Raw genomic sequence first — 23615 nt, 5'->3', positions numbered from 1 at the left:
GAAAATCGCTGTCTTCGTAAATCCCTGTGAAAGCAGCGTTTAATAAAATTTTTAAAAAAAAAAAAACCTAAATCGCTGCCGTAGCAGCGACTTATTTTTAAAAAAAAAATTTTTGCAAGTTAAATAAATAATTAAAAAAAAAAAGTTGTTACACTAATCGCTGCCCCGGCAGCGATTTGCTTTATAGTTTTTCTTTTTTAATTTCTAATAAATAATTTTTTTTAAAAAAAAAGATTAAGATAAATTGCTAGGCAGCGATTTATTAAAAAATGATATCTTATATAGTAAATCGCTGCCATGGCAGCAATTTCATTTAAATTTTTTTTTTTAAAAAAAAACATTAAATTTAACAAATCGCTGGTGTTGCAGCGATTTTGCTTTTTCCGGCCGCTGCTCCACCAGCGATTTTGCCGTTTTGGTTAAATTTAAAATTTATATACCGTTTTGAAATTTTTGTTAACATTTTATATCCATTAGGTTCCGGACTCGACATATATATTTGTAGTCGATATTTTATATTACTACTGAAAATTTAGCACAGTAATAGTTCTCAATCTTACTCGAATACTTTTAAAATGAGTGAAATTATTTTTACTTTAAAATAAGTTAATCTAAACACGCTCTTAAGTTTTGCTCCTGACTTGCCCATTGGGTAGCTTATCTGAATACACTATCAACATATACTTCCTCCGTCACCCTTTAAAAAATTTAATATGAAATTTAATTTGACAAATATAATCTTACTATCAATCATAACTAAAATTATTTGTACTTTGTTAAAATTATAAAAACAACTTTTTTTTCATATTAAAGTAGTCTTGTAACTAATTATTTCGATTTCAAAATTATTTTTTGAAACCATATGTAATTATTAAGAGCAGAATTGAAAAAAAAAACTAATTATTTCTTGATTGTTTAAATTGATGATTAATTTTAAATAACTTATTTTATTATATCTGACAAATAATAACAGATGGAGGTAGTAGTAGAATAATCCTAAACTAGATCTAGTTCTAGTTCAGGATAGCTTATTGAACCTTCAATTTCTATTTTCTTTTGGTAAAATATGTAAAAGCCATTTTATATTTGGACGTGTTTTAGTCAAATACTCCATCATAGTCCATACGTACATTTTGCTTTGTTGATTCTCAACGCAATATCTATGTGGAGCGAAGAAGCATATTAATAAAGTATTTGTCATTCATGTAGATTTTTCTAAGTATTTGTTTGGAGTATCACTTAAATTAAACTAATTCTTATATGATAATATTCGTCGCTTCATTTGTTTTACCCATTTGACACTAATAAAAAAGTTTAGTCAAACTTAATTTGGCAAATCATAATAAATAACAAGACTATTATAGTATTAATGATAAACAAATTGCAAGTTATAAACCTTCAACTTTGTATTCTTGTGAAATTCAGATGTGACAACGTAATTCTTTTTTCGATGTTTATAAATATACTTGATAATATAAAGAATTTAGTATAAAAATCTGGAATACGCTATATTTTCAGTATTAGAAGTTTTAATACATATTACTCAAAAGGATTTTTTTGGTTACATTACCTTTATTACGCGAAAGTGACTTTTTATTACAAGTCATTAAAACAAAAAATCGAAAATCCGAAAAAGAAAAAAAAAAAGTAGAGAGCAAGCCAAAAAAAAAAAGAAAAAAGCAACTCTCATTTTTCCCTCAAAAGTTCATTAATGGAGAAATCCAGATGCCATGGAAGCATTTTAATTAATTACCTCCTCAAGTTACCAAAAAAAGCAAAATTCGCTTCCTAAGCTTAAGTTAATCGGTAACTTGTAAGTAGGCCAAACTAATAGTTGGATCAATCTTCAGAAGAACAATCTAAGAAGCTTCGTTTCATTTCCTTGTTCTGGATTTTGATGGTATACAAAACCACTTTCCAAAGTTGTTGTATCAGATTCATCGGAGTTCAATGAAGGCGTCGCCGCTCTTCGTTTCTCCGTTCGCCGGTTCAGTTTACCTCCGGCAACCATCGTTGATGATCCTGATGTAAGTCCGAGATCTAGATCCTCCGACACCTCATCTACAATTTTTCTCTTAGATCGGAAGTTGGAGCTTTGCGATCTAAACAGATCAACGTCGTTTGCTTCGGAATCAAACTCCGGCGAAGCAGTAACACCTGAAAACTCCGGCAACGGCCGTAACACGCCTCCTTTAAGCACTGTTTCTACCGCCGATTGGCACACGTGCCAGTTACCCGTCCACAGTAATCCTACTGCTCCGCGCACCGGGTTTACCGTCCTTCCGCACGCTTCGAACAACAACGACTGAAATAAAGCTGCAGGTACGCAAACCAAAACTCCTCAGCACGTTTTTGTTTTTTTTTTCAAATTCAAGCAAAATAAGAATTACTCCATATTTGTGTATATACTAGTTAAAAATGGGTTCATGCACTTGAATTAACAGTAATTAGTACCTGGTCGTTGAGATTCGGAAACGGAAGTGAGGAAAGACATAAGGCCAGCTCTGCCGAAGAATTTGGCGACGAAGACAGTGGCATTGGCTTGAGCATGAGGGCTTTCAATGCCTTGTAAACTTTGTCTGAGTATGCAATTCTCATTGCAACCTTTCCTGAGAATTCGACAGCCGTTGCAACTCATGATGAGAAAACGTAAACGTAAACGTAAAATTCTTTTCTAAATTATAAGCAAACAAAAATTGAATATCAGAATTATAATGAATAGGAAGAAATGGAGGAATGTTGAAGTGATGAAAGTAGAAGAGAAAAGAAAAGGGAGAGAGATATATAGAGATGAAAAGGATGTGGAGAAAAGTGGAGAATTATTGGATGAAGGTGAGGTAAACCATGATTAAGAAAGTAAACTATGGTTAGGTGAAGAATAATGAGTGGCTTTTGAGTAAAATGAGTGGACATGAGCATAAGAAAATGAATTGAGGGGTTCCAAAAGTATTGGGTAATTAGAACGGCTCCGTGTCTCCGCGAATGGGTATAGTGCAACGCAGTTGAGAATCTTTTTCTCCGCCCATTGTATGGGAGACTCTGCCCTCGATTTACTCAACTTGCTCCACTTACCAACGCAACTACGTCGACGAGTGCTCGCATATCTTTTTCTCCACTACTACTTTTATTTTCCTTTCACATTTGACTCACTTTTCAACCCCCTTCACCCTGGGGATAGTATATCTTCTTTTAACTTGGTCTCGCCGTCCGTTTAGATTGATTTAAAAAAAATATTTTTTTTATTTTAAAAAAATAATTTTATTTTTTAATTTATTTTAAAAGAATGATTTTATATATTTGATATAATTTTAGTTTAAGATTTTTTTTATTTTTCTAAACTCTATATTAAATTAAACTAGACCATTTCTTGTGAAACAGAGGGAGTAATTCTTTAAAGGGCAGAAAGTTATTTTGAAAACAATGTTATGTGTTTTGAATAAAAATATTGCAATTGAAAAGAAGTATTGACGTGTTTGATAAATAAGTATTGTTAAACACTTTTCTTTTATCAAAATGTCTGAAATACCACTAAAACTGTTAATATAGAAAGAAGTTGATCAATATAAGGTTTTTATTTCAAAGAAAAATTAAAACTAAATTAATTTATATTCTAATTGAATTTCAAATAAATTAATATTTAAGTTTATCTTAGATGTGCAACTTATTTTAAATTTCAAAAATAGAAAATTTGAATTAGATCATATGAAAGAATTTGGAAATTGTTCAAAAGAATTAAGGGTAAAATAATAATATACTTGATCAAAGTAAATGACTTTTAAGTTAAAAAAATAAGTTGAGGTCACTGTACTTTTAACTTATTTTAAGGTGTTCTTGTAATAGTCAAACACTCTAGCAAGTCAAAAACTGTTTTTTTTTTAAGTTCCAACTTAAAAGTCCATCCAAACGGACACTAAATATTTAACTTTTTTAAATTTGAAGGTATATAAATATTTATATAAAGTTGGATTAATAAATATATGCATGACATGATTTTTAGAAAATATTTATTTTTAAAGATATCTCACATTCTTTATCTTCGTAGAGATTTCAAGGACTGTTATAACTTTAATTATATTTATCCATATATTAGTAACTCGGATATTACTAATTATGTCATGGTTTTCTTTTCTTATGTACAAGAAAGCACTAAATAGAGTATATAACTAATAACTTACACATAAGTTGAAAACGGTATCAAATAAGGGGGCTAATATTAATATTATTTCTCAATTAAGTCCCACCAAATGACTCCTAAATATTTTGGCGTTGGCGCATAATGCTTCCATCAAACACTTCATTACAATAAAAGAATTTCAATATTGAGTGTTGTTATGTAGCATAAATATTGAAAAATCGAACTGAAATGAAATGAAAATTTTCAATTCTTTGGTTTCGGTTCTTCATTATTTCAGTTTGATATTGATTTTCTTTTTCCAGAACTTCAGTTTTTCGGTTCGGAGTTCGGTGCAAGGGTCCCGAAACTACAGTGCACCGAAGAACCGAAGTTTTATTTACTAAATTTAGAAACATTTAAATTATATTGCTTAATTAATAATAATTATACACTTTTGAATTTTGGCTCAAAATATTTACATGACCCATTTAAATTTTCAATTTTTAAATGACAAAAATATAATGTCAATGAAGTGTTGAACTATTATTGTTTATGTACAATTGTGAGTCCTTATATTTTGGTTGTTCGAAAGTTCATCGTGGCATCGTGATTGCTAGGCTGCTTGTTCTCTTCTTTATTCATTCAGCATTCCGGTATGGGAGAAAGCCTTTAGGCTATAGCAAAATAGCAGACATCTATGCTAAGAAACGGAAACAAATCCTTTGACATCTTTGCTAAAAAATCATCTATGCCCTCTTTATTTTTATTAAATACATGATGAAACTCTTAACACTTTATCATATTCTCTCTTTATTTTTATTCACACCGAAAAACCAATTTAAAACCACCGAATTAAACCGATGTAGAAAAAACCGAACCGAATCAATCTAGTTTGGTATAAACTATGGTGCACACTTTTCTAAAACCGAATACCAAAGAACCGAATCGAAATTTAATTAAACCGAACCGAAGAACCGAACGTCCACCCCTAGCGTTAACAGTTACAATTAATTTCTGGAAATCAAAGGTAAATTAAACAAAGTCCTTCAAAGAGACCAACTGCAATGGAACTAACAGAATTGGATTCTTTTCGAGAAGCTTTTGTGAACGCATCGCAAGCGATAGAGATGGTGAACTTATCATATATTATTATAAGCATGAAGCTCTAAAGTGTAAAGTTGAATTACTATTTTGCCCCTATACTAAATTAAAAAGTAATAAAATATCTAGTTAATTAAATATTAAATAGGCTTAACTCTAAAGTGAAAAGTTGAATTACCATTTTGACCTTGTACTAAATTGAAATTTGATTAATAACATTTAATTAGTTAATTTAAATATTAAATTGTCTCATTTTAATAATAAAAATATTAATAACTTTTGTACTTCCTTAGATTAATTTCTAATTAAAATATCTAATTTAATAATATTTATCATTTATTATCTATATGTATATTTAATTTAATCTCCGTCATATCATATAATAAGCATCATAATAATAATAATATAATAATAATAATAATATACTAAACGTGGAAGGAATATTAGGCAAAAATTAGATTACATTTTGTCCCTATATCATATAAAAATATTAATCGTCTAATAATTGTTAACTAAATATTAAATAGTAAATTTTAATTACTATAAGGGAGGATTAAACATTAAGCAATATCAAATTTATCAAATTCTTCCGGTTACAATTTATTTATGTTGATGGTTAATTAATATTAAATTGTTAGAAACAATTATTATCAAGAAGACAAAAAGACTTCTAATGATATTGTTCAATGAATTAAAGGTGAAGACTAAAGGTTACAAAATTAATTAGAAAACTAATAGGTCTCTTTTATTTTTTCCTTTCATCTCCCCTCACCTAAAATTTTCCTATTTAAAGTCACCTAAAAATGAAAATTAACTTATAAATCTCATCTGATCTTCTTACTAAAGTATGTTAATATGTCAGTTTTTGAAAGTTATTTTCATAATTGTTTTAAATGTTCTTTTATAATGTTTCTCTTCTTATTCATTTTAAGTTAAATATGTTCTCTATTTATATAAAGAAGTTTATGTTTAAATAATTAAATAGATGTTACTTATTTGGACATTATAAAATTACTGGTGTAGAACATGTACAATACTATATATGTACCATTACAAATTATTGATTGTAGTACAAAATTTATATTAAATAGTTTAAAATAAACGTGCAACGCACGTTCTGAAGACTAGTTAATATAAATATACAAGGCATTTTTGGCTTCTTTTAGAGCAGCTGTCAATATTGACAATTAGAACAGTAAGTTAAGATTTTATACTTTCTTCGCATACAATGGAATATGGATGTTCCCGAGGGGATGCAAGGACCAACTTCTTGTGCACAACTATTGGAATTTGGGACTTATATATATACTCTAATAGGGTATGCTCCATTAATATTCTTTTCTTTTTTATCTACTCCTCAACCAACGTCTTATATTAATTAATCATAACTTTCAATTATATAACTAGGATAAAAGTCAATTGCAGAAGCACATTTTCTCCAGTTAATTATTTCCTATGATTCTTATAGCGGCATTTTCCTTTTCTTACATCATTGACTGGTTTAGATTGGTATAATGTTGCCCCGAACTTAAACTATCTTATAATTATTTCCTCTGATTATTTGGTGTGTTAAAAAAATAGATGTCTAAAATTTAACATAGATGAAGTAAATATGTAATGAAATAAATTTTTATACATATGCAAATAATTAGTTAACCACTTGACCATATGCAATTAGTTTGCTTATTTTACTCTCTTATGTAGAATTAAAAGAAAAGTAGGCCAATTATTAAATTGGACATAATATTTGCCATTTGATATCAACATTTCAGATCCAACAATAATCAGGAGATCGAGACCAAATATGTTCTATTTTGTCATTGCCTTGTTTTGAAATTATAATATAAGGGTTATGAGATTATAAGTTGTTTTGCACTTATCAGATAAAAACATATAATGGGCAGAAAAATGAAATATATTAGGAGTACATTAAATACAGAAATATATAGTAGTGGGGATAGGTTTTGTATGGCCCATGATAAGGGAAATAGATAAGCTACATTGTATGAGGTCCATGAATATGATTGAGATTTGAGAGGAAGGGGCAAAACAATTTCAAAAGTAGTTGTCAGCTAAAGTTGCAATTGTCCTTTCAAGAACATGTAAAGATCTTTCTCATTTATTTCCCTACTTTTTTAACGTGAGATTCCCTTCTTCTTATATATCTATTCATCTATGGATGGCAACTTATGACTCATCCTTCACTACACCATTCATAAAAGCCCTTCCCCACTTCCTCTTTCCTCTTTTTAAATTACTAAAAAAGTCTTTTAACTTTCGTGCACGAATTAGTGACAGAGACAAAAAATTTTATCATTATCATTAACTATGTCTAACGCCCAATAATTAAGTAATTTATAATACAGATATGATGTGATAACTATTTATATTGTCAGTGTATATAACTCAAATTTAGGTCATATATAACTAATGGTTCTAAATTCAGTACTGTTACTGATCCCTTTGGTTTCTTAAATTGTGAGAAATGCTGATGCAACATAAGCTTAAGTGATCAATAATTGAAGCAGAAGTCCATCCATTATAAATTCTTAAAGTGGCCCTTTTTGAGTTGTTAACTATGCATAGAAGACCCCTGTCTGAACTGACTCTACAAAAAAGTATTGTTAAATGCTTTTGTAATACCAATATGGATCACATAATTAATTGTTTGGATTAGTTATAAACAGCTGTTAATTATAAGTGATGACTGATGAGTAATGACAATGCATTACAAGCCAAAAGCTGTGAGATTCCCATTTGTTTTCTTTTTACTTGTGTAGTATTAGCCTTTGGATATATTAAAAGAATACCTAAAAATATTTTGGAGAAACACTTACATATGGTTTATTAGTAATAAATTGTTTGATATTATCAGAGTTAATATTTTAAAAAACAAAACCTTCTATAAGATTGGATGGTCATAACTCATATGTTCAAGGATAAAATCAACCTATATTCAATATTTACATCAAACCATAAACCTATAATATGTATGTACACATCAATTTTTTTAATATTTAATTAATACTTAACATACATTCTCATCTTACTAAATTATTTATTTTATAATGAAACCAGGAAGAAGATTCATGGTAAGTTACAGTTGTTGACCTATAGTACGTGGCATCTTAATCCAAAACATGAGGGTCTTAATCTGATGTGGACCACAATAATAAAATCCATAACTAGCATTGGCTCCACATAGAAGTTGTATCTCTTTTTTATTTATTTGGAATTTAGGTGCAAATTCCAATGTAGAAATGATGTATGCTAAGAATGGGATTCCAACCCATGAGGGGAGGATGTTTGGCACTAGTTGAGAAGTTAGTCCAAATTAAAATTATAATAATAGTAATGGGAGTTTGGGTTCCAATTTCCAAATATATATGTAGATAATAATTGGACCACCTCAAGTAAGTTGAGGAAATTCCAAGGAGTAGGACATTTTGGATTTATTATCATAAATAAAGCAAATGTGTCCTTCCATTGGTATAGAGAGGCAATTGGTGTTTTACACTCTCCAAGGGGAGAGCCACATGCACATTGCCCCCCATCAATTCAATTCAATTCAATTATTATTATTATTCTCTATGTTGCTTGATTAATTATGTGATAGAATGATTTAATTGAACAGTTATAGTATCTTTTAGTATTATGTTTGCTATATTAACTTCAAACTTATTAGTTTAGCCCTACATTGCATATGTAAGGTGATACAATTTTGTTGGATTGAAGTGACAATCTAATAATCACAATTGCACTCAAGATTATTTATGTTAAAAGAAGTATGGATTCATAATAGCACAAGTAAATTTTTTACATAATAGTTGTGGATTCAATTTTCACTAACCACGCACCTTCGTTCTCCCTTCCCTGCTCAATCCATAATTTAATAGAAATAATGTTAATTTTTGAAAAATATTTTTTCTAATTTAAAAAAAAAAAAAAAAAGGAGCTTGCTATGCACTAGTGATACCATAATATACATGAACTATTTTTATTTTATTTTTCAAATTCTGTCAAGTAGTCCTGAGGAAAAAAAATAATCAGTTATAGACTGTGTCTTATATATTTAAAACAGATTAATAATAATAATAGTGGTTAGTCGTTTATCTATTTTGGTGACTTCACCTTATCTAACAATTCATCAACCTAAAAACAAGGGCATAGATAATGTACTAAAATATGGCCAGCCAATTGTTAGAGGTCATATGCTTCTAATACTTTTATTTAATTGGCTGTGTCTACTTGGATTAATCCGCCAAGATAACTTAAAGTTTCTCTAATACATACATGTTGCTTTGTCTTTTTCAGTTTAAATGTAAGTTTAAAATTTTAAGTTTGACTAATCATCCCAATTTCAAAGATAAGATAATTAGCTGGTAGTTTTTAGTTACTTTGTAAATATCATTTCTGTGCATTTATGAAGAGAGACTAGCAATTCTTTAACATCTTATGAGCTTTGAGATTTACGTTGCCTAGCTATGTGAAAATTACTGTCAAGTATGTGAAAATTACTGTCAAACGCGTGAAAATTATTTTTAATTTTTAAGGATGGCGGTGAGATTTGATTTGAGGATCTTAATTTTTAGATGGTGGTGAGATTTGATCTCAGGATCTCTGCTTGCTCTGATACTCTGATACCATATTGAAGTGTGTGACCATCTCATTTAAAAACTTAAATACACTTTTATTATTTAATTATATTCTCAACAATGAAATTAATGAATATTTTTTGCTCTTACTTACTAATTTACCCTTATCATTAATTATAGTAATTTTCATAGTACAGTTTCAAGATATTGTATTTATTATATTCAGGTTGGTATAGTAAAATTATCTTTCTAAGTATAATTTCTTAACAAGTGTGCAAAGTCAATAGTAGACAACTATTGTTGGATGAAGAGAGTAATATTTTTCATAATTGACTTGACACATGAATTAAGAAACAATAAATGATATGTGTAATTTTAACAAAGCACCCTTATTAATATAAGTCATTTAAACGTTGAAAAATGAATAATTGTTAATAGCAAGGATAAAATAAACATCAAAATGATAAATTATTCATTAATTTTATAAGTTGAACAAGTATAATTAGACGTATCAAAAAAATTTTGATCTATTAAGGAACCTGTAAAGAAAAAAAGTAGACAATTAATATGAAATAGAAGGAGTATCCTTCATGTATCTTCCATAAATTTAGATATATGAAAAATTAAAAAGATTTGGTTATTGGGCCAAGTGACCCAAATGTATTGGGTCAAACTTATCTGATTGAAGTCCATAACCCGGATATGAAAGAGATCAAGTTATTCATACAAAACAGCGTTATATTTGGAGCTAATTGCATAAAAATGAATTTGAACTTCTTAATATTAGTAACACATTTCATTTCTTCTTATACGCGAACTTATTTATTGTTTTCCTGAAACAAAAGGATTTAATTCTAATTTAAAATTTTAAAAATGAAAAATACATGAATAATATTCATTTTCTGCCTTTACGATATTCTCAAAACGAGACAATACAATGCTTGAAAGTAAAGTTATCTCAATGAAATTAGTGATTGAAACAAAATCTTAATATAAGATTTTAAGTATATATACAAATGCGCACACACAGAAAATGAATTTAGGATCATTTTATTATTTTAGCATACTTGTTTTGAATGCAGTATGCTTAAATGGCATAAAACATTTAATTAAAAAAGATAAGACTAAAAAGTGGTTCGCGTTAATAAGATACTACTCATTTATTTGTAATACATTACTTTAGATCTTGTTTTTAAAACATTATTTATTAGTATGAAGATTTAAATTAATATTAGTTCGAAGTTCTAAAATATTTTTGGGACAAATTAGATAGTTTTTTTTATATATACAAATTATGATATATTTCGTTGAATGTTCAATATAATGTTTTTTGCAACTAAAATCATATAATTCACCATTAAAAAAAATTCAATAGTAAAGTACGCTTTAGTAGCTTCACCCGTTAGAAATAGGTTACATATCTTGGTTATAAGACGATTATTATTAAAACTTAATATGGGCCAACAGGAAACGCCTTAAAAATAAAATAAAATTGGGCTAGTCAATTTGAGTTGCAACATTTGGAAATCTTCACTAGCAGGAATCTAAATTAATAGAACTAGTAAACTAAATACGAAATGATTAAGCAACAAAAGGGGCAACTTGCCTCATACTGGGAAATGAAATGTATATATAAAATGAACTTACCGTTGCCATTCATAAGTGACAGTGTGCTGCTTAGACTGTATAAGTCTAAATTCACAGTAAAATTTCTTATATGATAATAGCACACCATAAAGTCATAAAATTTAAGAGCCACCTAATGTTAGAACATCTATACAATAAAAGCTCTGTTTTTTTTGGCTCATAAGAGGCTTCATTTCATCCTACAAATTTTTTGTTAATACTATATCCTTCAATTTTCTTCTAGAGACTTCAGAGAAAGATGACTAGTCTTTTGACATATGCTAACATCATTTTTAAGTTCAAAAAAAGGCCACCAACAATGCATTCCTAAAAGCTGTTAGAACTAAGAAACTGAATGCCTTACTTTTCTTGAAGGTGTAGATTTAGCTTCTTCCAAGTTATTAGCAGATCCAAGACTCTCGGACGAATCTGAGCCACTATTCTCCCCTTGTCCACCTTTGTTTGACCAGATTTTCGAAAAGAGCCTCTTTGACATGAGCAAACCTTTCATTTTACTCATGGCAGCCCTGTCTGCATGGCTCTTGGCATCAATAACATTGACTTTGTCGTTTGTTCCTCCATTTCCCATTCTTAAGGCTGCCAACTCTCCCCTCAAAGCCCTGAGTTCTTCTGCAGAGGCTGCAGCATCCCAATCTTCTTCTGTATTAGTTGTTGCAGATCTTGAGCTTCCATATGAAGTACTGTTAAGGTCCCTAATTGCTTTTGGAAGATCCGGAGTACTGCTTCCAGATGAGGCGTTAGCCCTGACTTGCTCAAAAAACAGCACTTGTACAACAACACGAAGGGGAAGCCTCTCATTTTGGACAGCATGCATACAAGCATCCACGGAGAGCTTCTTGCAGTCCATCAGCTTACAAATTCTTTTCCTCTCACTCTTGCTGATTCCAGGATGCTCCTACACAAATGCAAGGTTCACTAAGTACATACAGGGCATTCATTAACATGAACTATATGCATTGAATTCAAGCATACCCTAACCGATACCTTCCATATGTAGATTCAGATTACACAAAGAAAAGTTGCATCCACTGGTAGCATAAACTAGTTTACGGAATTGACAAATGCAAGATAACATTTCCCATCATTTTTCCATAGCAGAAAATTACTAAGATATTTTTATGACACTAATAAAACGTGAACTTCCCTTATGGAGTGAGCTTTCATGACTAAGGAAACCGAACAGATGAAGTTAATCAAGGGGATTTGCAGGATCGGTTTGTTTACTTCTTTTTTTTTTTTGGTCTGCAAGATCTTTTGATATGTTTCTTTTGGACACTAAAAGTTTCTCCACGAACTTTACAAATCTTACAATAAATGAATACAATTGACTTCAGAAAAGCAACATATTTTGAGATAGCATAGATGTGGACATTCATTTCCCAATGTGGTTCAGTAAGCATATCTGTGTTTAAATTCTAATAAGAGTGGAGGGGAAGATATCTGCTAGTTATTTCTATTATGCAACTGTATGCAGAAGTCAAGGGAAACTCACCTTAAGGTACATATCAATTGCGCGATAAATTCCATCATGACCGGGTCGAGGGAAATTAGATACCATCTCTGCCAGACCAACAAATGTTGATATAGGGAGATTAGGATCTCTTGCAATTTCGGTAAGGTATCCATCAACTAGCTTTGCCACCATCAGTTTTGAAGCTTCTGATAAAATCCCTGGCTTTCGGACCTCCTGAATTTCATCTCCATCTTCTAGCTGAGGTTCAGAATCCTTATCTCTCATCATAAACGCTTCTAGTATTTTCTGTACAACATGGGCATCATACATGGTTCCTTCCCCATCTGCCGCTCGAATCAAAAGATCATTCACAGAAGATTCTTCCAATTGCTGTCCTATTCTCTTGACTAGTTCTGCCTTCACCGTTTCTCCAGAGTCTAGTGAAATTGATGCTTTTAGCAATTTAAACAAGAAACTACAAGAGACGCAACCTTTCTCAGAGGGCAATAGCCATACCACCGTATCCAATATTGGGCGACACTTGGAGACATCATTGAATTGGAAGGCGCCTTTATTAAAGCCTGGAAACCTTCTATATGCATAAGCTTTGGCAGCTTCTCCAATAGCTTCTGAAGAAACAATCCCTTTGTTTTTTATGGTGATAACCACCCGCTTATATAGGTCTACTTCAAGTTCACATAAATCCTCAACCCACCAATCTTTTGGCACCATGCGGCTTCTAATTCCATTCAAGTTAGGATCATTTCCATTCTCCTCTGAAAGCTTTTTACGATTATAGGTATAGGACCAATCCACCCTGGAAACATCAACGGAAGCCCTGGATGCTACAGCATCAATGCAGTGGCTGGTCAACTTCAGTTCCTCGCACATGCGTGATTGAGACTTAGTAGTCTGAAGAACTATTATTGAGTCTTTCCAACTTCGGAAAATGCTAGAGTTCAGGAAAACATCAATCTTGTAGATCAGGTTTCCTTTCTCAAGACTTTCATTCATACCGAGATACTCAGCAGCACACCTTGTAGAAATGACATTATAAGCATTCAGTGTAACAGTCATGCCGTAACAAAACTTGGCACATATTTCGAAAGCAATAGGTCCTCCAGGAATGTCATGAATGTCAACTTCGTCACTATTCCCTTCACTTGCATTAGAAACCAGCTTTTGCAAAGTGGCACTCTTGGAAAGGAGAGGAAACTGCAGAGCATTTTCAGCAAAGAATGAGTAATCGGAGTAAAAATATGGTCAATTTAACAAGTCAAATACGTAAATAAGACATTTTCTTTGATCAAGATACTTCATATATGAAAAGTACTTTACAAAATTGTATCAAAAAGTTTTGCATCATAAAAGTACTCATACAGCAAAGCACCACTTATTTGAATTATGAACAACAGCTACTGCTACTGTGATACCTATCAGTCCAAGGCAATCATAAGTACTACAGCATTGAGTGAAGTGACCATTTAACTTGAGGCTCATGCACACACATAGAAATTATTTATTTGTTATCTTTTATCATACGTAATGAGCAAATACATGGATTATAAATTTGTGTATTAGCACAGACAGCATTAGACAGATTTAAAAGAACTATTCAGCTACTACGCTGCTGTATATTTGACACACCAATGAATGCAAAAAACCCATGCTAATATAGAAATTATATTTATCTTAATAAATAAGAGGAAACAGTAAACAGAAGCATAATTTGGACCTACTGTTTTCCTCCCTCCTTCAGGAGAAAAGGTACTGTACCGCCATTTCACAGAGTAACACACACACAAAAACGAAAACGAATGCATGATTAAATCATTACTCTGTTTACTTGTTAGGCCATTGTACCTTATGCAGATAAAACTTCACATCTCCTACATTAATAGCGATGTCCGAGGCCAACTCTGAAGCAACATATCTGTAGTAAGAATCTGTTAGTAGAATTCAGAAGAGTCTAGACAGATCCATTAACAATAAATATGATAAGATTATTAAAAATCATGGTATAAATTATAAAACCAACTGCTACACCTCAATCCAAAACATGTCGTGGTCAGCTATACAAATTCACGATATTTCTCCATTTTAACTCATTAGTGCTATAAAATCATACAAGATAGAAGTTTAAAAAAAAGAAAAAGGCAAAACATACATAAATAATAATATTAAAAAATGGTTTTGTATATTTCTTTTCTTCATCATAATTCTAACTCAACCAAATGAAAAGACACTAATCTTCTCTTTTAAAACAAGACTAGAAGGATGTGATGTCATTTAATTAGTTAGGCACAAATGTCCTCTCGGCTGAAAAATCTGATGGCTCAAATTCATCAGCTCAAGTCATAAAATGAAGTAATAAGGTTTCATCAATCATGTATGAGTCATCAGATGAAACTGGTGAGGCATAATGCTGCTGCATAATTATTGTTAGATACCCATAACCAGAGTGAAAAACATTTAAAATGAGCAACATATGTAGGCCCTTGTGTCTGCTTATATTACCACGCTGATGTTATAGACCGTGCACAGTACTGATGAATCTTTTTTAGGTTTAATGAGTACTTCCTAAATGACGCTTTTGAAATCAATAGCTAAGACTAGACAATCATATTAATCAAGGATCAGTCGACTAAGCTACACATAAACCAAAGATAAATGGATCATCAAAATATGGCTACTGTAAACTGGCTAGATATCTTTATTTTGATTATTTGTTTATCTGTTAGGTGAAGAAATCACAAAATAAAAGATGAAGTTTATCTCTAAAAAACACCCTTATGTTTGGCATTCCTTCACAGTTCTCTCCTAACAATACCAGAAATAGAAAACTGAATGGTAATAAAATCAAAGTCCATAGATTTGGGGAAATATTAATTAGGATAATGAGTAAACCTTGATATAATCCTTAAACCATTTTCTAAAAGAACATCCTAGACCCATCCCCAGACACTCAAAAGTCAATAAACTAATCTAGGACAGAACACAAGTAAATAGACAAGGCTGGATGTTGACAATAGATGAAATGCCAATTTATTAACACCAGATACATAAAAAGACAAACACTAATTAATTATCTTGAGAATATGAAGATCAGTTACAATTCTACAAAAGAAAATAGCTATAGATGACTCATCTAATCGACGAAGAAGAAATATTTTTCTTCTTTTAGGAAAAAAAAAAGAACTTCAAAAAAATCTAGAAGAAGATCTGACCTGACATTGTTCCCATCTGTTTGAAAAGTATCAGGCTTGGATCCAAGTTTCATGAACTTCATCTTGACAACTTAGAAAGATCTGATATTTGTATACACTAGAGAAAATATACTTCCTTTAACTACTCAACAAATCACTGCAAAATAAAACAATACCCTTTGTTCATAACCTGATATTCCCAATGCTCAAACATAACCTGAAACCAAGGACAAATAGCTCCAGAAATGGAAAAAATGTAAGAATCCAGGTGTGGGGACCAAGTTTCTGAATATAACCAATTTTCCTCAACTTCAAGGGAGAGAAGGGGAAGACTAATGGGATCTCAAAGAAGGGTATTATAAGTAAGATATAAGTTATAGCACTTGGTATGACCGAATCTTGAAAATAAACAAAGGTAAAGCTGGATGAGCTATCTTAGAGTAAGAGAAGAAGAAATGGTTAGTTTAATTTAAAGAAAAAGAGGATCACTTAAATGTGAAGAGAGCCATTAAGAGAAGAGATTGTTTCCTTGGTCGGCGGCAAAGCCCACGGACCACGGGGGCTCCTTCTCAGCCCAGGAGACATAAACAACAGACTCTCTTCACTAAATTATTCACAAAAACCAGTAACTATACACACCCCCACTAGCATCCATCTGACTCCACCCCACCATCTTTCTTTAATACTACTTTACTTATTTACTCTTTATTTCTCTCTCTCACAGACACACACACATAGTCTTTACTCTTTGCTTGTTTCTTCCACAAATTGGTTCATTTTTTTATATAGAAAAAAGTTAAAAGGCTTGAGTTTCAGACCACACATAAAAGAAAAAACTAAAAATGGGGTCTTTTAAAAGATCCAAACTTCCAAACAGAAATCACATGTAAATCTAAACAAATGTAAGATATAAAAGCATTTTTTAATTGAAAGTTGAGAGATTTGAAGAACCTGCAACGGAAAACAGCATCTTGGTATCAGTTGAAAGCACCACCAAAACGGGAGACAGCAAGCATCTAATCTTTATAGTTTTTGCAAAGCCAAAAAGAACAAAAAAATTAATGAGAAAGATCACAAGAATAAATAGAAGCATAGTTTATAATGCATTATTTCAAAGGACAAAATCAAACATCACCAACGAACAAAATCTGTAGAAACAACAAGAATCATCTCAGAGAGAGAGCAGAAATCTAGCCAGTAAAAAAAATTTCAAGAAATCAAGAAAATTTACTTTGTATTTGAAAGACACAACCCAAAAGCCACTCCCTTTGTTACAATAAACCCCTATGTAGAAACACAAGAAATTTACTTAAAAAGCAACTAGAAGAATCAAGAATACCCACAAAAATATAATCTCAAATCTTTTTCAAGAACCATTTTTTTTTTTCAAGAAAATAGTTTTTAAAGAGATAAACATAAAAACCCACATGCAAAAAATATAAATAATTTAAAAGAGCACATAAACCAACAAAGCAGAACTAAAGCCACCATAGTAATGTGAGAATCAAGAAAATGAGTTGTGTATCCTGTTTCCAGTAACTGTGGGAGAAAAAAAAAGTAGAAAAATATAGCCCAAAAAGCCAAGATTTGCTAGTATGTGCTTACCAGTTTTGCTAGAATCAGCACAACAACTTTATGGTATCAGAAGTTTTCTATTTTACCATTTCTTATCAAAGGACAAACAATAAAAAGGCACAAGTCCACTCAAATTTAAGAGTATTTGCTTCTTTTTTTTTCCTTTTTATGTTTTTTTAAGCCTTTTTCCTATTCTTTTCTTTTTCACTCTGTAATTTTCAGGGCAAAGTGGGAAAACTATTATTTATTTCAGTACTAAAAGATTGAGAAGGTTGTAGTGATGAAGACACCCAATTTGCTATGATATGCACGCCATACTGACACTCTGCTTTCTTGCTCCCTCCCTTCTCTGTTTTTCTCCTCTTTAAAGTGATTGGTTTTATGACTAAATTATTCTAGAATCATAATTTTGACATTATAATTTCTAAACTAATTAATATTTAGTTTGAAAAAATTAAGGTGAAATGATATTAAGATAATAGAACTGAGATAAAATTTATATTTTATTTAATTGATAGTGGAATAATAAGAAAAACGTAATATAAATTTAATTCTAGATTATTCCATCTTAATTCACGTATCAAACAAGTCAAATGAGTATGTTGAATGTAAAACGGATCAAAAGAAAAACGCGTGCATTAACTTTATATATTACTAATATTTTGTTTAATACATATTTTTAATGACGGTAATAATGTAAGTGATCAACATGGTTGTGGTGTGTAGTTGAATTATTTCGACCATTTATAAGAAATAGTGATCAAAACACAATATAAATTTCATTCTAGATTATTCCATCTTAATTCGCGTATCAAACAAGTCATACGAGTATGTTGAATGTAGAATGCATTAAAGGAGAAACGCGTGCATTAACTTTATATATTACTAATATTTTGTTTAATACATATTTTTAATGACGGTAATAATGTAAATGATAAATATAAATTGTGGTGCAGTAATTGAATTATTTTACCATTAATCAAAAGAAATAATAATCACAACACAATATAAATTTAATTCTAGATTATTTCATCTTAATTCGCGTATCAAACAAGTCAAACGAGCATGTTAAATGTAGAATGCATTAAAAGAAAAACGCGTGCATTAACTTTGAACATTATTGATATTTTGTTCAATACACCATTTTTATGACAGTAATAATGTAAGTGACCAACATGGGCTGTGGTACAATAGTTGAATTATGTCACTATTAGTCAGAAGTCTCGAGTTCAAATTTCGTGTTTGAAGAAAATCGTATTGGAAGAGTCCTCCTCGAATGGATCATGCAGTGTGCGATCTGAATTTAATCGAAGCTCGAATGCTTAGCTTGCTTCAGACATCGAATAAAATGAAAAAAAATAAAATAATGCAAGTAGTTTTAACGCATACATTAGCTTGATCAAAGCCACGATATTTGTAGAGGGTTTTTGCAAACAAATAAGTAGTAGTATTAGACTATTAGTAATGCAAATGATTTTAATTCATGTATTAGCATGATTAAAGATACAATTATTTCTAAAAAAAATTATATTCTTTCTATCATATTTTTACAAATAAATATTTTTTAATATTATAAAATATATACTATTTTTAATACACTAAATCAAACAATACACGCAAATAATCTCAATATATATAATTGACACAAGAATTAATAATATTAGGATTATTACTACACCATATTTCATAAATTTCTTATATGGTGTTTACCTCAAAGTCTATATCAAAATTGACCCCATTATTATTACTAGTAATGAACTAGGAACCACTCCTTTGTACCTCAAAAATGACTTGTCAATCCAATCAATAATTCTTTAAAAAAATCTTTTAACTTTTTCTTGTTTATAATCATTGTGTTTGTACTTGTATAAAATCTTCATGGATCACATCTCCCATCCCTCCACTGTACATACTAGATGAAATGAAACATCTATCAAGACCTGTCTTTGAAATCATACTACTTTATTTTTTGGTAGTAATATATATGATAATACTTGCCTACTAATTACTAGTAGGTTGTACTAATTAGTTAAACTTTAGATTTTAGTAATCTAATCAATATATACAACTACTATTTAATGGTGCAAAATTTTTGCCTATCATACCGGATTAGAGTAAATAACAATGTCGAATCAGGCTGTTCTCTTTCTCAAAATAAGAGGAGATCTGTTGCTTACTGCTCATGAAAACATATGATTTATACTATAGTCAAGTTGTTCGCCTTCGCCAATATTTCTGATCTTATTTCCTTCTATTCATAATATTTGTTGATATATATATTTTTACTTCAGATTCAATATACGTCAAATGCTTATATTCTTCGATTGACACTACTCATCGCAAAATTTTTACCATATATAAATACAGGGGTAGAGCTAAAAGCCTAAGACGAATTCAGCAAAACTCAATAATATTAAGTTTTTACTCAAAAAATATAATTTTTTGCTCAAATAATATATTAAAAAGTTTATCAAATATATTTATAAATATTAAGTTTAGAATCTTATTATCAGCACTTAAAATTAATATTATAAAATTTAAAATTCATAAGATTAAAGTTCTACTTCAGCACTGTATAAATATATATATATATATAGTGAAAAACTGAGGTCATTTTATTTTATGTATATACTATACTGGTGTGAATCCTATAATATGGTCAAATCAACTAGTAGAAAATCTTGCTCAGCATGTTTTTCTAGAATAATAAGAGGCTAATTCCACTATCATAAATACAAAACACTTGCATATTGACTATTATGAATAATATTGAATATAAACGTAATCAAATTTTCTAATCAATGCTAAAAACGACATTTGACTAATTAAACACCCTACATTACAGGTGCCTAATGAAAATATCTTCCAATTCATATTACTTTTTATTAATCTGATTGATACATTCAATAAATAAATTTAATTAAAAGTATGTTAATTTAGTGTGAGAAAAAAAAACTCTCTTTATTAATTTAAATGAATAAAAAATAAAATATCAATTTTTTATTATAAGAATGAGTAAAATAAAATCAGAGAAATACTACTAGCTAACTTTAATGTACATATGTACAATCTTTTTAGTTTTATATTTTTGAAAACACCGTGATATTTTTTGTCACTATAATTTTTGTGATAAGTCTGTAAACAATACAAAAAATATAAATTGCATTGAGTAAATCTATGTAACATATTTTACTCAGAAGATATTGGGAGAAAATCAATCCCGAATTATTCATGTGGATCACTGCTCTCCAATCACCGGAGCCATCAAGAATGTATAAGCAATTTTGAGCAATAGAATTACTATTTGTTACGTAAATATTATTATTTGTGTTCCTCCAGGTTATAAGGCACCAAAATCTCTGGCTTTTCTTCAATACCCTAATCAATAGCACTTGACTAGGTCTTTGTATCTAATGACACACACATCTTCAACTATAATTACACTTTTGAAAGTCTATGAAGAAAAAAAAAACTGACCCACACTTCAAGTAAACACTTGTCTACAACGGCACATTTGTGGGAACTTGAAGAGTGCAATCCCCTCTAATAATATTCCTTCTGTCGTTTGTATCAGTAATGAAGTCAAAAACTTTTTTTAATTATCGTGTTTGTTAGAGAACTTTTTTAATTATCGAATTCGTACAAGATAGCTTCGTAATTGGGATTAACTATATTTTGTCACACGCATACATATTGTCACTCATTTTAAAAAAGTTTAACTCATTAAAATTATTATTTGACTAGGTTATTATTTATCTCTCCGCGAATTCTTTTGCAAAATGTAAAAGAAATATCGTAAGTTTTTTTTAAAAAAAAGTTGTCTAGATCATTCTGGAAATAAAATTTTAATTTATAATAACAAACCACCATGTATTTTAAATGGTATTTGACCCCCAAGATAGTCAACGATTTTTTCGTCAATACTTTTACGAATTAAAAAAAATATATGTTTGATTAATCTTAAAATATTCTTTATAGGGGAATAATATATCACTTGCTTGGAGGGTCCCTTTGTGTTTGATTTACTTTGACCCATCACATGCTTAATTATCATCTTCCCAACTTGCATGGAATCCACGAGTCCACGTAGTATATATTTTTTTATTTATACTAATAATAATATGATTTATTTTATTATAGCAGGTTAATTATTTAACAATTATCCTTGTTGAAATATAGATCAACACTACTATTAAATATAGAGATATAATTACATATAATCGTATTTAAATAATATGATTTGTGTAAATATATTCATTGTATCGTAGCGTTTGGGATGAAAATTTGATGGTTAGTAGGATCTAATTTCAGGTTTTGAATAACAATTGAGTTATTCGTGTTCGTCAAATTGTTGTGTAGCTATTTGAGAGAGTATTTATAATTCTCTTATTTTGTTATAACGAAGTAATTTGAATTTTGATGCTTCTATAATTGTTACTTTTGATTTTGAAAGATTTTTTTTCACGTTAAATTTGATGTCGTATATTTTTCGAATTTACGAGTGGGGTGGGGTGGGGGACAATGGTGCGACATCGAGACAAGAAGGATTCTCTGTGCCTAAACTTTTTATAATATCTTCATAAGGAGGATTTACTAATTATCTTCCTAAGATTCAAGATCAATAATCATTGACATTAATTAATTCGTCATGGCTGAGTGCAAAATTGCAATTAATTATTTAATCGATTATTTAACTTGTTTATTTAAAAAATTTCATCGTAATAACTCAATTAGCACATGGCCACATCCCCACCACCAAAATGGCAGATTCTACGTAGATTTATGGCTTCTTTTGTACTAAAACACTTGATGTGTGTGCTTAATTAGCCACAATTTTAATTAATATGGATTTGATTCTTCTCTGTTAATTATAATTATGATTAGTACCATCTGGTTATACTCATGGCACCTTGCTAATTACTCTCTTAATCACATGATTAAGAGTATATTCATATATTGCCATTTGTCAAACTCACAGATAGTCTATTTTTTATATATAGATCCTGGACCACTAATCCACAATTTATTTCCTTTGATGTTTTTCTATTCATTCTTTTACTTTTATTGGTAGAAAAAAAAATATATGGAAAAAAGCTGTATCCACAAAAAGGTAGTAAATTCCAATTGGGAACATTCTGGTTCTAATTGTCCATATTCTTGTGCTACAGAATCAAGTAGGATGATTTGAATTAAGATATTTTAAGTTTTCTTTATTATTTATTACCTATACAAAGAAAAATATCAACACAAATTAAATTAATAGAGTGTCGTCTTCACTTACTAATCGTACCGGTACCATCATTTATAAAGAAATTTTTGAAAATAACGAACATAAATATAATAAGAATCTATAGTTATAATTTTGATAAATTTGCTTTATAACTATAGTTTCATTTGCCATGAAGACTGTGATCTGTATATATTTATCGGTTTGTATATTTCGCTTGCGAATATACAAATAGATAGAGTAAGTATATGCATTTAGAATTTTTCGAACTACATTTGCATATTTCATTTGCAAATATACAAACAAAGTGATATTTTCATAAGTCGTATATAAATAAATAAAGTAAGTATACACGAAAATTTTAATTTATATGATCAAGAATCGAATTATATAAATTAGGCGAATAACAAAAATTTAAAAACTGTAATAGTGAATTATAATTTTATTAAATGATAGCTATAATACCTAATATAAGCTAAATATTTATTATTCTACATAAGTTTTCCTTTATTACATCTCAAGTTTAAGCCTTTCGTATACGTATCTAAGACAATATTAAATAGAGCGATTGTATCATTTTCCATATTGTCTTGATCATCTTTCAAATAATTAGTTGATATTTTAGATCATTCAATAAGAACAGACTTCATAAGCACATAATATATAAAAAAATATGATCAACCGTCATAAAATTTGT

General features: G+C 29.8%; 2 protein-coding genes across 4 annotated transcripts; both read right to left on the bottom strand.

Moving 5' to 3' along the window:
• Positions 1-1518: 1518 nt before the first annotated feature.
• On the bottom strand, positions 1519-2916 carry LOC107013905 (LOB domain-containing protein 37-like). Its single transcript, XM_015213815.2, has 2 exons — positions 2455-2916; positions 1519-2316 (listed from the first exon to the last, which is right to left on the bottom strand). Exons 1-2 carry the CDS (start codon positions 2636-2638, stop codon positions 1847-1849), a joined length of 654 nt encoding a protein of 217 aa, XP_015069301.1. The 5' UTR covers positions 2639-2916; the 3' UTR covers positions 1519-1846.
• Positions 2917-11420: 8504 nt separating this feature from the next.
• Positions 11421-18061, bottom strand: LOC107007323 (BTB/POZ domain-containing protein NPY2). 3 transcript variants are annotated; one of them, XM_015205902.2, is made up of 6 exons: positions 17722-18061; positions 17068-17137; positions 16138-16273; positions 14774-14843; positions 12950-14125; positions 11421-12352 (listed from the first exon to the last, which is right to left on the bottom strand). In XM_015205902.2, the coding sequence occupies exons 3-6, from the start codon at positions 16197-16199 to the stop codon at positions 11780-11782; spliced, it is 1881 nt and encodes a 626-aa protein (XP_015061388.1). In that variant the 5' UTR covers positions 16200-16273; positions 17068-17137; positions 17722-18061; the 3' UTR covers positions 11421-11779. The 3 variants fall into 3 exon arrangements, with proteins under 3 accessions (XP_015061388.1, XP_015061393.1, XP_027774588.1); XM_015205907.2 differs by having other exon boundaries at positions 17068-17132; XM_027918787.1 differs by lacking the exon at positions 17722-18061 and adding an exon at positions 17605-17693.
• Positions 18062-23615: the final 5554 nt, after the last annotated feature.

This window comes from Solanum pennellii, chromosome 1 (assembly GCF_001406875.1).
Source record: "Solanum pennellii chromosome 1, SPENNV200".
NCBI lineage: Eukaryota > Viridiplantae > Streptophyta > Magnoliopsida > Solanales > Solanaceae > Solanum > Solanum pennellii.
The sequence above is the reverse complement of the archived record's forward strand: the minus strand, read 5'-3'. Positions and strand labels throughout refer to the sequence as shown.